Raw genomic sequence first — 15,302 nt, forward strand, 5'->3', positions numbered from 1 at the left:
GAATGGCAACAGCACATTTTGATGAGGGTGTTCTAATTATGTATTGGACATATATCATGTAAAGTTAAAAAATCCTCAACAAACTGTTGTTTTGAGTGTGTGAGGAAGTCCTAAATAAATGGTGTTTTTGACAATTTGTAATGTATGAAATTCCTGCATCTGTGCTAGAATGGCAACAGCACATTGATAAGGGTGTTCTAATATGTATTGGACATACATCATGTAAAGTTGAAAAATCCTCAACAAACTGTTGTTTTGAGTGTGTGAGGAAGTCCTCGATAAATGGTGTTTTCTATAAGGTTCGTTACCCTGATGACAATTTGTAACGTATGAAATTCCTGCATCTGTGCTAGAATGGCAACAGCACATTAACAAGGGTGTTCTAATATGTATCGGACATATATCATGTAAAGTTGGAAAATCCTCAACAAACTGTTGTTTTGATTGTGTGAAGAAGTCCTCGATAAATGATGTTTTCTATAAGGATCGTTACCCTGATGACAATTTGTAAAGCTTGAAATTCCTGCATCTGTGCTAGAATGGGAACAGCACATTTTGATAAGGGTGTTCTAATATGTGTTGGACATATATCATGTAAAGTTGAAAAATCCTCAACAAAGTATTCTTTTGAGTGTGTAAGGAAGTCCTCGATAAATGGTGTTTTCTATAAGGATCATTACTGTGATGACAATTTATAAAGTATGAAATTCCTGCATCTGTGCTAGAATGGCAACAGCACATTTTGATGACTGTGTTCTAATATGTATTGGACATATATCATGTAAAGTTCAAAAATCCTCAAGAAACTGTTGTTTTCAGTGTGTGAGGAAGTCTTAAATAAATGGTGTTTTTGAGAATTTGTAAAGTATGAAATTCCTGCATCTGTGCTTGAATGGCAACAGCACATTTTGATGACTGTGTTCTATTATGTATTGGACATACATCATGTAAAGTTGAAAAATCCTCAACAAACTGTTGTTTTGAGTGTGTGAGGAAGTCCTAAATAAATGGTGTTTTTGACATTTTGTAAAGTATGAAATTCCTGCATCTGTGCTAGAATGGCAACAGCACATTGATAAGGGTGTTCTAATATGTGTTGGACATATATCATGTAAAGTTGGAAAATCCTCAACAAACTGTTGTTTTGAGTGTGTGAGGAAGTCCTCGATAAATGATGTTTTCTATAAGTATCGTTACCCTGATGACAATTTGTATTTTGTATAGACATCAATATGGTTTCAGAGAGAATCACAGTACCAAACTTACCTTGATTAATTTAGTAAATCACATTCTTAAAGAGATTGATAAAGGGAATTTCACTCTAGGGGTATTTATTGATTTCAGTAAAGCGTTCGATACAATCGATCATTCGATCTTATTAGCCAAGCTTGAACATTACGGGTTCCGGGGCACTTGTCATAACTGGTTCAAAAGCTACCTGTCAGGTCGCTCCCAGTTTGTCCAGCTAAACGGTCATATATCGGAAAAACGTTTTATTCACTTTGGAGTACCCCAAGGCTCTGTACTAGGCCCGACTTTGTTTTTAATGTATATAAATGATCTTCCAAACTCGTCCTCTTTCTTTGATTTCCGTTTGTTCGCAGACGATACCAATCTCTTTCATACCTATTCACAGGTTGGGGAAATTAATTTGGATCATGTTTCGGGTCAATTACACGAGGTTCAACGTTGGTGCAATACAAACAAATTGACAATAAATAGTGAAAAATCAAATTTTATAGTATTTAGAGGGCGCAAAAAGAAAGTAAATTTGATTGGTGATATCACATTACAAGGCAAAAGCATCAAGGAGGAGGATGTTGTCACCTTTGTGGGAATTACTTTAGACAAACATCTCTCTTGGTCCGACCACATCGAAAAGATAAACAAGCTAATCAGAATAAAGTGTGGGATTTTGTATAGACTTAGACATATATTACCATTACACATTTTACTACTCTTGTACAACACATTCATACTCCCCCATATCAACTATGGCCTTGAGGTTTGGGGTAACACTTATTCATCACATCTAAATCGTATATTAATGTCACAGAAAATGATTGTTCGAACAGTTTTGTTTAAATCTCCAACGGATCACTCATCTCCTTTGTTTGCTCAGTTGAATATTCTAGATGTTTTTAAACTGCATAGATATTTGATAGGTTCCTTTATTTATGGCTTGATCCATCAACTATCACCACACACTTTGTATGATTATTTTGAACCTTCACACCATAACTACAATACAAGACTCTGTTCATATCAAAATATTTATCCATATTATGCCAGAACAAACTCAGGTCAGTTTTCTTTCTCCTTCTCAGGGGCAAAAATCTGGAATAGCATCCCTGTCAACATAAGATGCATCAATACGCTAAATAAATTTAAGCGATCTTATAAACAATTTCTTCTAGAAGAGTAAATTAAACCACTGTACAATTTATTGTTACCGTATGTTCTTCATAAGTACTATGAACTCCGAGGTACTATGTATTTCCTTTTGCTATATCACTTTGCTGTCAAACATTGTATATAACTATGGTAGGGGACAGGCTTGAATAGCTGTAAGCTAAATCCCGATTCCCCTATTTACCCACGAAATAGTATTTTTGTATGTGTATCTGTAATGTTCATTTGTGCTTTTGGGTAAATAAATAAACACTACTAAAAAAAAAAAAAAAAAAAGTATGAAATTCCTAGCTGTGCTAGAATGGCAACAGCACATTGATAAGGGTGTTCTAATATGTGTTGGACATATATCATGTAAAGTTGAAAAATCCTCAACAAAGTGTTGTTTTGAGTGTGTGAGGAAGTCCTCGATAAATGGCGTTTTCTATAACGTTCGTTACCCTGATGACAATTTGTAACGTATGAAATTCCTGCATCTGTGGTAGAATGGCAACAGCACATTAACAAGGGTGTTCTAATATGTATCGGACATATATCATGTAGAGTTGGAAAATCCTCAACAAACTGTTGTTTTGAGTGTGTGAGGAAGTCCTCGATAAATGATGTTTTCTATAAGGATCGTTACCCTGATGACAATTTGTAAAGTATGAAATTCCTAGCTGTGCTAGAATGGCAACAGCACATTTTAATGAGGTGTTCTAATATGTATTTGACATATATCATGTAAAGTTGAAAAGTCCTGAACAAAGTGTTGTTTTGAGTGTGTGAGTAAGTCCTCGATAAATGGTGTTTTTGACAAGTCGTAAAGCTTGAAATTCCTGTATCTGTGCTAGAATGGCAACAGCACATTGCTAAGGGTGTTCTAATATGTATTGGACATATATCATGTAAAATTGAAAAATCCTCAACAAACTTGTTTTGAGTGTGCGAGGAAGTCCTTAATAAATGGCATTTTCTGTAAGGATCATTACCCTGATGACAATTTGTAAAATATGAAATTCCTGCATCTGTGCTAGAATGGCAAAAGCACATTTTGATGACTGTGTTCTAATATAATGTATTGGACATATATCATGTAAAGTTGAAAAATCCTCAACAAACTGTTCTTTTGAGTATGTGAGGAAGTCCTAAAAAATGGTGTTTTTGACAATTTGTAAAGTATGAAATTCCTGCATCTGTTCTAACATAGCAACAGCACATTTTGATAAGGGTGTTCTAATATGTATTGGACATACATTATATCATGTAAAGTTGAAAAATCCTCAACAAACTGTTGTTTTGAGTGTGTGAGGAAGTCCTCGATAAATGATGTTTTCTATTAGGATCGTTACCCTGATGACAATTTGTAAAGTATGAAATTCCTAGCTGTGCTAGAATGGCAAAAGCACATTTTGATAAGGGTGTTCCTAATACATATTGGACATGTATCATTAGGTCAACAAATTTGAAAATTAAAAAATTAGTTCAGGCTGAAATTTATGAAGATTTCAAAGCATGTGTAAATAAAAAATACAATCAAGATGTTGATATTTACGTCATCAAAAGTATCAGAGAAGTTTACAGCTTCATAAAATCTTTGTCGAGCTTCCTTGCAGTGTACTTTTCATATTCATCATCATCAAGCTGCTGTTGTATAATTACCAAGGTTAGAACAGATATAAAATGGTCACAATTACAAACTCTGGCACTACTGAAATTCGGTAGAGAGAATTCCAAATTTTTGATGAAACCACAGCGTCATTAGAATTTAATTAACTCATCACTTGACAGATACTAGTATACAGATATACAGAAATACAAATATACAGATATACAGATATACAAATGAGCAATGCTACTGGTCTACAAGTAGTCTAATTTTGTACACCACAAATTTCAAACTATGACTTCAATTCTGGTAAATATGTTCTAAATGAAGAAAAATCACACTGCCATGACAAGAGTCAATTCTCTATCTCAATCAATCTTCAATGGCCAAATATTTGACTTCATTAGGAAGTCTTAAATTCTTAATTTCTTAAATTCCAGTCTAAAAATCAATTTGACATATGCCCATATCTTACATAAAACAAGAGTTTTTGTTGAAGAAAAATTGGTAGGAAAGTTTTCAGTACTGAAGATATTTAATTTAGAGTAATATAACTGACAGTATCTAGGTTGGGCCATCAAGTAAATTGACCTTTGCTGACCTCTGTGTTTCTTGCTGTGTCTGTAACCATTATTTATCTGATTTATCTTATCAAAATTATGTTGGACTTACTCCTCAAGACTGTGATTAAGTCCTTGGTAAATGGCAATTTTATATACATGTAGTCCTAATGGATCCTCAGTAGGATTAGTGAATGCATATTAAGTTCCAAGTTACCATTTCTATGTTGACAAATCAGATATACATGTAGTTAAATGTTTTGTTCTCACACAAACTGATTATATCAATTATCACATCTCTTTTCTAGTTAAAGATTTTGGTGCCTCTCACAACAGGAGATAGCTGTGACAAAACAAGTCTTCAAGAACCCAGGGCTTTAAGCAGCGGAATCTTGTGTGATCACATATCTGAATCTGATGTTGAAGATATTGACACAGTCCTACCTGTCCATAGTTCTTACACACAATCACATACTTTGACTGAGCATGGATGTATTAGTGAGACACTAATACATCCATGGACTGAGTTACTCCTACCAATGACAAACAAACTAACAAATACTTCTGAAGAAGGCCTGCAGACTGTCAAACAGACACTGAAAAGACCAATCAGTCGTTGTAACATGCAAGAATCAGAAGTAGCTAAAGTTTTGAGTTTGCCAAAGGGAAGTAGTGAAAGAAAGGTTGGGTTGCAGATACTTGCTAACAAAGGTAACTATGCACACAATCTCAAGGTTCTGTCTTTAACAGTGAGCAGAGCTCCTTGAAGAGCATACAATCTGTTGTAGTCATATTGTAACCACTTTCCTACAGCAGGGTTAACTGAGGCATGGCTGTGGTTCTCATTTTGCCTGAGAACATTAGTTATTCAGCAGTGGTGGCAGCGAGGTTTGTCCATACAACTGCTAGATTCCAAACTTGCCACCCAGACTAATAATCTGCCTATCATGACTCCAAGTGATCAAGTGTAGGTATAGATGGGTTGACATTTTCTGCTAGTCTTAAATGTCCATAATTGAAAGATCTAGTACCACCCCCACTCCTCATTCTTTTAACCATAAATTCGCTAACACCTAATTACTAATTAAATCATAACATTGACAAGAAATATTTGGGGTTAAAATACACAATTGAAATTGAGAACTTTCATGACTTTAAATATATTGAATTTTATTTTTATTTTTTGCAGGCTCCCATAGAAAGAAATGGCGTGCTGAAGAGCATGAAGTGGTTCTGCAACATTTCGAGAAAGACATAAGACTTCTAAGAGTGCCTAGAAAGCGGGATTGTGAATTATGTAAAAAAGAAAATCCCTTGTTGCAAAACAGGACATGGTCAGACATTAAATTTCATGTCTACAACAGAGTACAAATTCTAAGAAAAAAAAACACCCATTTTTAGCTCCAATGTCATTGTCATCTAAGCTATATACTAGGGGCGCCAAGGCTGAAATTTTGGAAAAAAATTGCGTGGCTTGAAGTACAAACTTTGGCAGTATATTTAGTTAGAGTAATATGTAGGCCTTCAGAAAACTGATGTTGCCCCTCTGGATTCTCTTGCGCAAACTCACAGGAGATGGTTTCCATAGTAATGTTGACACTATTTTGAAGGATGCTGAAACATTGAAAACGTCATATCTTGTGCCCCAGAAATACTACAACCATAATAAAAGTAAGTGTGTATATGTTTGAAGGGACAGACAATTGAATGAACACAAAACCTGTTCGATTCAAGGTCATCTTCACTTTTTGGATTTTTATAGAAACATGCACTGAATCTTTTATGTAAGCTACATTTTTGTTACATGCCGGATAAAAGCACAAAATTTGGCATGAATGATCCTTAGGATCTACTGATTGATTTTAGTGTGGGAGCCCTCATGAATATTTGCATACATTTGCATACATCAAGACAATTCAAAATGGCCACCATCACTCATGAAAAGGCCCACTTTGCAGAAATGTTTGATAATTCAAAAACACCAAATTGGGCATGAGTGGTCTCAAGGACCTATTTATTGAAATGGAACTTTTGTGAATATTTACATAAATTCGTTTATTTTTTTTAATGGCCATCATTACTCACAATAAATCCAAATTTTCTAAGATATATCATATTTTGCTGAACTGTGTGTTGAAATAAAACCCACAAATTGGGCATGTGTGATCCTGAGGACCTACTAATGGCATTTAGAATGGTAAGTCTCGTTTCTGGTTTTTGTAGGATATTACACTATCTTTAATTGTAATTATCGTAATGTTTTGGTGATTTGTTGATAAAAACTGAAAAAGTAAGATGACCCAAATTGTGTTGTCCATCTCCCCCCCAAAAAACAACAACATATATACACACACTTTGATTATGATTGTAACACTTCTGAAGCCTGAGATGTGATGTGTTTTAATGTTTAGCATCTTTCAAAATAGTGTCACCATTACCATGGAAACTGCCTCCTGTGAGTTTGCGCAAGAGACATAATTTTTCTGATGGCCCAGATATTACTGTAACCGAATATGATGTCAAATTTTGTACTTCAAACCATGTGAGGTAACGCTTGTTTTAAGCCACTTTTTGGACTTTGGCGCCATGACTAATAGGGAAATTATAGTATATGGTAGAGTGGTCTGAAATATGGTGGGAACATTTTTAAAGAGGTGTTTGTGGGTTAAAGTCCAAAACTCTTATCTCAAAAAGTACTTTAAGTAATTGAGTATGAAATTTGATGAGATGTTTCTGAAAGTGTTATTCTGCAGATTTACTCCAAAAACATTGACAAAATTGCCCCTAGCAACCATGACCACGCCCTTAGCAACAACCAAATGGCAGAGTATTTTGGTCAAATAACAACATCATCTGGCGAGCAATTGAATAAACATTCAAAAAATATATGCAAATACCCTATCAACCATGGCCACGCCCATAGCAACAGCCAAATGGCAGTATATTTTGGTCAAATAGCAACACCATCTTTTGGGCAATTGAGTAAACATTCAAAAAATATATGCAAATTCCCCAGGAACCATGACTACACTCATAGCTACAGCCAATGGTGCTGTATTTCACAAGTATATTTGTAACAATGGGTATTCTTAGGCAAGTGAGCACTCATTCAAAAACTGCATGCAAATATACCTTGCAACCATGACCACGCCCATAGCAACAGACAAAGGGGAGTACATTTTGGGCAAAAAACACTATCATCTTGTAGGCAATTTATTCATCAATGCAAGCATGATTTACCCAAAAGAATTTGATGTACAAAACTTGCCTGCTTAATATTTGAACTTTTTTTCTAGTGGTCCCTTAGGGCTGCTCTAGTTAGGCACCTTAACGCATTTGTCATCACCTTAAAGTTTAAGGATGGCAGTGCAAGGAAAAAGCCATCACAGCATATACTTTACTGATCATAGTGTTATGTATAAACAGATTATTACATCTGGCAGAAAATGATATCTCTGCTACACAAGTATACACATGTAGGAATACATTCGAATAGTCTACTGCCTTGTTTGTATCATGATTTTGGATTCATTGTGGATCGTATCACACTCTGCTGCTTCACCCTCTTTAAAACATTATTGAATCACATATTTACAACCATTTCTGAAATAGATATTGTTCAAGTGAAACTAATGAAGTGTGGTTCCTATGAAAGGTAGCTATGTTAATTACATCAACAGACTGTTATTTAGTTATACAGAGTAAGAGTTTCTTTCAGATGAACGTGTCATTCTTGGCAGATACAATTTGAAACTGTATATTTCAAGAAAACCAGGTATTAGACAAGATTTAGCTAAAGATCGACAAGCACATTACATTAACCATAATCACAGTATGGCATCATTTCAAAGTAACATCCTTTGGTAATGTAGCAGCGGTAGAATGTGAATGATATTTCCACTGATAAAAGCAATTTAAGGAAATTTACACTTCATAAAAATAAACAACACTTCATAAAGATAAGCAAATCGATCAAAGAAAAAAATACCTAGTTTTGCTTTTCTTCACTCACTATGTTGTTGAAAGTGCAATGCTATTGCTTTGTCATCATACAAATTTAAATCTAGCCATTTTGTAGCAATTATGCTTTAGCTGAAAGAAGTAATGTAAAGGATAAGGAGACAAACATTATTGTTCATTCTGATGCTGAAAAGTTTATGAGTTGTCATAAATGCACTATATACATTAAATACCTTGCATTGTTTTGAATTAGAGTCAACATATTTGTTACTACATAAATAGATAGCAACTATTTGTTGTTTATTTGTTAAAATGGAGCAGAGTAGTGGTAGATGTTATTGTAGAAAATCAGAAAAAGTACATCTACAATTTGTTTCGGGGAAGTGTATAACTTCAAATGCCTGCTGTGGTCATTGAATTCATCCTTAACAGTGTTAAAAAGAGCATGTGGCAATCATTTAATGATAAAGTCCTAGTATGTGGTCAGTCCAATAATGTAATCAATCTGTAATAAATGTACATATAGTGGTTGCTAGATATTAAACAAACTACTACAGTCACTGTGATCAAAGTTTCAAATTGTAAACAAAAGTATACATGTAGGCCTTAAAATTGCAAAGTCACTGTTAAAGATCACATTAGACTGACCACATACTAGGTTTATCATTGAACTACATGTACTTTATTTTATCTGGCATCTTTTACAGATTGATTACATTATTAGACTCTCCACATACTAGAAGTTTATCATGAATTGATAGCTTATAATGTCCTCTTTTCACACTGATAAGGGTGAATTTAATGACTAAAGCAAGTGAACTTCAACACTTCAATAAAAAGCGTCGTAAATTGAAATCAATATAGTGTTGTTGAGGAATTGTTCCAAAATTACTCTTTTGATAGATTGGAAAAAAGAAGAAGTTTTTGTCGAACACACACACACACACACACACACATGAGTGTTTTTTACAACTGAACAAGTTATTGTTAGCTCTGCTATTTTTGACAGTAGAGACATTATTGTGTTAACTCTTTAAAAGTTTATATCCTCTTATCTATATTTGGTTGTTAGTTAGCCCAGCTGGACGTAGTCCGAAGGGGGCTTATAGATTGGGTTCTGTCTGTCCATGCGTGCGTCCATCCGTCCAGAGTCATATCTTGTACATTCATGACTGATTTCTTTCAATCTTTATAGTCAATGGATAATGAACTATGTCATACATATGCATGTCAATTTGTTTTGGGATATGATGCAATTTAGCCCATTTAGAGCCATTTTTGTGTCAAAAGATGGGTTTTTTGGTCAAAAATCTGAAACTCCAAAACTACTGGGCAGATTGGCCTGAAATTTGTTGGGAATGTTCTCAGAAGTGTTCTTCTGCAGATTGTCTGTAAAACATTTTGGCCTTGGTAACAGTGACCACGCCCATATAAAAAAAATGGCAATGTGTTTTGGTCAAATGACAACATCGTCAGTTAAGAAAGTCATTAAACATTCAAAAAATATATGCGAATATCCTTAGCAACAAAAAAAAATAACAACAGGGATTTAAGTCAAGTGTATAAACATTTAAAAAATGTATGCGAATGGACCTAGCAACAAGACCACGCCTATAGCAACAGCCAAATGACCCAGTATATTGCAAAGATAACAATATGTATTACATAGGCAATTGAATAAACATTCAAAAAATGTATGTAAATGTGCCTAGCAACAAGACCACACCCATACCAACAGCCAAATAATCACTTGTATTGGCAGGATAACAGCAGGGAATGTTGGACAAATAAATAAACATTCATAAATATTATGCAAATATTGTCAATTATACAGTTGCTCTACAATGCCATTGGTGCTATATTTCATATAATCTTATACATGTACATCACACTAACATCACTGGTGGCAATTCTCAGAAAACATCCATGGGGGGGGGGGGGAGCTGAGTCATCATCCATGGCTTGTTTGCATTAAACCTATTTGAAATAAAGTTATATTTTGCATATTTCAAACAATTTAGATGCATGTAATTTCGTGTGGTAGTATCTGAATGTAGTGGAGCAGTTTTAACAAACAATTACCTTGGTTCAGTGATTAATACTGTTTGAGCTAGAGTGCTAATCCCTCCCTTAAATTTTAAGTGACCAGCCAGAGATCTTGCAGCTACCACTGAGTTTGAGAGTGCAAGTCCCTCCATTTAAATTTCAAGTGACCAATCAGAGATTTTGCAGCCACCACTGAGTTTGAGAGTACTACACTCTCCCTTAAATTGTAAGTGACCAGCCCAGAGATCTTGTAGCTACCACTGAGTTTGAGAGTGTTAGTCCCTCCTTTAAATTTCAAGTGACCAATCAGAGATTTTGCAGCCACCACTGAGTTTGAGAGTGCTAGTATTTTCCTTAAATTTCAAGTGACCGGCGAAAGATCTTGCATTCACCACTGAGTTTGAGAGTGCTAGTCCTTCCTTATTTTATAAGTGACCAGTCAGAGATCTTGTAGCCACCCCTGAGTTTGAGAGTATTTATTTACTACCTTAAATTGTAAGTGACCAATCAGAGATCTTGCAGTCACCATTGAGTCTTAGAGTGCTAGTCCCTTCCTTAAATGTTTAGTGACCAGCCACCAGAGTGTGAGAGTACTAGATACTTCCCTTGATTTCAAGTGACCGGTTTGGAAGTAATAGTCCCTCCCTTACATTTTAAGTGACCAGCCAGAGATCTTGCAGCCACCATTGAGTTTGAGAGTGCTAGTCCCTTCCTCAAATGTTTAGTGACCAGCCACCAGAGTGTGAGAGAACTAGATACTCCCCTTGATTTCAAGTGACCAGTTTGGAAGTAATAGTCCCTCCGTTACATTTTAAGTGGCTAGTCAGAGATCTTGCAGCCATCATTGAGCTTGAGAATGCTAGTCCATCCTTAAATTGTAAGTGACCAGTCAGACATCTTGCAGCTACCACTGAATTTGAGAGTGCTAGTCCCTCCTTTAAATTTCAAGTGACCAATCAGAGATTTTACAGCCACCCCTGAGTTTGAGAGTGCAAGTCCCTCCTTTAAATTTCAAATGACCAATCAGGGATCTTGCAGCTACCACTGAGTTTGAGAGTGCTAGTCCCTCCTTTAAATTTCAAGTGACCAATCAGAGATTTTGCAGCCACCACTGAGTTTTAGAGTGCTAGTCCCTTCCTTATTTTTTAAGTGACAAGTCAGAGATCTTTTAGCCTCCACTGAGTTTGAGAGTACTTAGTTACTACCTTAGAGTAGTGGAAAGACTACAAGTAGCAATTACTGTGAGATTGTTTGGTGTATCTTTCCCTTTCAGTTTAAGTGGCTTGTCATGACTGATGAGTTTGGCAATGCTTGTCCCTCTCGTGAAATCGGCCATTTGTGGAGAAGCAGTCATGCTTCCTGACTTTGGGGATTCCGAAGTATATCTGTTAGCTCAAGTAATAAGTGGTTAGCTTGTAGATACTAAGGATTCCTCTTCGAATATTTCTCAGCCTTTAATACAAATTTCATTTTTGGTTTGGTATACAATGAGCCAGGGGTTACTTTTTTCTTAACAAAATGATACAAATTCTAATGGTTTTTATGACCACAATATCTTCATTTTTTTTTTACAAATCTTGCAAATTGAATGAAATGTTTGACCAAATAGAATACACAATTTGAAATGGGACATGTTTACAGTTTTGTTCACTGTTTGAAGGCGGCGCGAATATTTATTTTTCACATGTTACATTATGCAATATTTCTATACTTGGTATATTGTGAGGTTGGTGGCAGCCATTGAAACAAAAGGTTTGGCCAACAAGATAGTAGAAGCTAATAGACTTGCCCTGGCAGTTCACTGTAACAGAAGATACAATATCTGCAAAAATACCTTATATATTATATTAAACTCTTTTGTCATTAAGTGCTAGCACTTACTGGAATTGATGCAAAACCTGGCGTTTTTGTTGTTTGTTTGTTTGCAAAGTTAAAGTAGTATACATGTGAAGAAATTGACAGTTCATGCAACAGGTGGTCAAAGGTGTACAGAAATTGAAATTAACATGACATCTTTTTATGAACATGAATTGCACAGGGAGACATTGTTACAACATCAGCAATATAAATCTTTGTTCTGCCTATACATTTCACTCTTTATAAAAGCAAAATCCTTTGCACCCAAGTATTCTGTGTGAGAGAGTGGAGAGATGAAATAATGTGGTGTGATTGCATTGTGATACAACTTTATGAAAAAAATCTTTGGATATAGTGCTTATCACAAGACAACCCCTGTCTGATAGCATATTCTGTGGATGTAAATATATAGACTCACAGGAACTCTGTTCTTGTACTGTTAAACTTCAGATTGTATTCATATTTATGTGATAAATGTTTAAACCAAATATACCACCACAGAGTCCCCCAACCAATATTAAAACATGACAATTTTTTCAGGTCCTCTGTTTGTTCATAATATGGTCCTCGAGCTGAAGCCCTCTATGTAATAGCCCAGATTCACATCTTTAAATATCAAGAATTCCCAAAATCTCTATAGCCTATAGTAGTCTAGGTATGCCCAGTAATAACATATTAACTGTTCATGACTATACCCCTAAGGGAAATGATGGTCCTCTAATTACCCCGTATTGAGTTGAGTCCTCAAGATGGGGCTAATGCCAGTATGTGTGTGTGTGTGTGTGTATCTTTTACACGATGACACCAAATTTAAATCCAACACACAGTGGACTCGCTTTATATCCGGTAGTTCCTAGGTTGCAGTTAGATACTATACATATGTAAACTACAAATTGACAGTTAGCCTAATTTTAATTGTTTTTATTGGAACTTCATATTACATAATTTGCTGGCCGGAATGTATGGCGGATTAATATTCATGCCAACAACAACAACAACAACAACAACAACAACAACAACAACAACAACAACAACAACAACAGCAGCAGCAGCAGCAACAACAACAACAACAACAACAACAACAGCAGCAGCAACAACAACAACAACAACAACAACAACAACAACAGCAGCAACAACAACAACAATGTCCTGGTGTTATGATTTGTGTATAAACACAGATCATTTGACTTTATGGCCTCCTATTGCAATGGAAATTGTAAAAAGTATTTTGATGATAATTTTTTATCTTCCACAGGTAACACAATTAGGTTCATGTACGCTGCAGCCACATTCTGTTCATGTAACGTTAAAACCACGCCCTCCACTTATCAATCCACCTCCTGATTATCTCTATTTTGCTGTCTTTGTAACACTTTGCTGTTTTTGGCCAACTGGATTGGTTGCCATATTTAGATCTATGGACGTAAGTCATCTGATAATATGCGACATAAATTGTACAACACTATGATTATTAATAAGTCCATTTCTTGCAAACGTGACACTTCAAAAGAATCTACTGTACGATACAAAGTCAAACAACGTTTTCATTTGAGTGATATTTACACTGTATGGACTGTGTGTCCTTATATGTTATTTGATATTTGTTCGATATTTTTCACGAAGTTTATTAATAACAGTGAACCTTGCATCGAAGTAACCGAGTGAGTGACTTAAATTTTTTGAAAGATTCATCAATTGTGTGTATATATTCTATACATGTACATAATTATCTTGTGAGCCACATCAGGATATTTATGATACAGATTTTGTTTAAAATCAATTTGATGATTTTTCATATTGTGTTATCATTTGTTAATTTCGTTTTTGTATGTTTATATCTATTGCAGGTTAGGAAGGCATCTGCTGGGGGAGATTCTTATGCAGCGGTAGAAGCATCACATTCAGTAAAGCAGCTGTCATGGATTTCAGTTGGAGTTGGTCTTACTATCATTTTCATTGTTATGGTGCTATACGTCATCTCCAAGAGAGCATAGCTATTCTAGTCTCTTACATGTATATACCAGTGACTATCATATGGCAAACTTGTCAAACTAAACTTTTTTTTTATGTAAATCTATCTTGTCAAAAGTGAGATTTGGTCGATCAATTAACAGTATTTGTCAAAAAGATGTTTCCATAAAGTTCAACGGCTCCTCATGTTAGTGATATTTTGGGAATGGCGAGATTCCTTGATTAATTATTTCAGAGATATCATATTTATTCTGTTTTATATCAACAAACATTAATTGTTACCTTCTTTAAAAAGCATTAACACATATAGTACTCCCTCCATAGTCTAGTGTTTTGTACACTTTGAGAACAGGCCTCTGGGTTTTGTTCCTCTTGCATCATACCTCTGTCTGCGTATGTATGTATGTATGTATGTATGTATGTATGTATGAATGTATGTATGTATGTATGTATGTATGTATGTATGTATGTATGTGTGTGTGCGTGCGTGTGTGCGTGTGTGCGTGTGTGCGTGCGTGTGTGCGTGCGTGCATGCATGCATGCATGCATGCATGCATGCATGCATGTATGTATGTATGTATATATATATGTATGTATGTATGTATGTATGTATGTATTATGTCTTTCTGTTGCAGATTGTTGTGTGTCTTTTTTTTTGGGGGGGGGAATAACATTTTCCATTTTCTTATATCTCCAATTTCATATTTCAAAATTTGTCAACAGATGTTATATTTGCACTCTGGATGACAATACTCTTTCCTTTATCATCTAGCTTCGATTTGAAAGTAACTGAGAGTAGCTATAATATTACTCTATGAAATGTATATATATCCTGATTACAGATAATAAATATAAACATATATATATATATACACACTGTAAGTAATGACTTTCTAAGAAGATAGTAT

At 35.0% G+C, this 15,302-nt stretch overlaps 1 protein-coding gene across 1 annotated transcript in view; it reads left to right on the forward strand.

Moving 5' to 3' along the window:
- The window catches only part of LOC144436757 (proline-rich transmembrane protein 1-like), a 28,945-nt gene extending 14,165 nt beyond the window's left edge, over positions 1-14,780 (forward strand). Inside the window, exons 3-4 of the mRNA XM_078125615.1 lie at positions 13,679-13,846; positions 14,271-14,780. Of these exons, the coding sequence (XP_077981741.1) occupies positions 13,679-13,846; positions 14,271-14,417 (315 nt within the window). The 3' untranslated portion in view covers positions 14,418-14,780. The remainder of the gene's footprint in view (positions 1-13,678; positions 13,847-14,270) is intronic.
- Positions 14,781-15,302: the final 522 nt, after the last annotated feature.

The sequence above is a fragment of the Glandiceps talaboti genome, chromosome 6, assembly GCF_964340395.1.
Source record: "Glandiceps talaboti chromosome 6, keGlaTala1.1, whole genome shotgun sequence".
Classification (NCBI taxonomy): domain Eukaryota; kingdom Metazoa; phylum Hemichordata; class Enteropneusta; family Spengelidae; genus Glandiceps; species Glandiceps talaboti.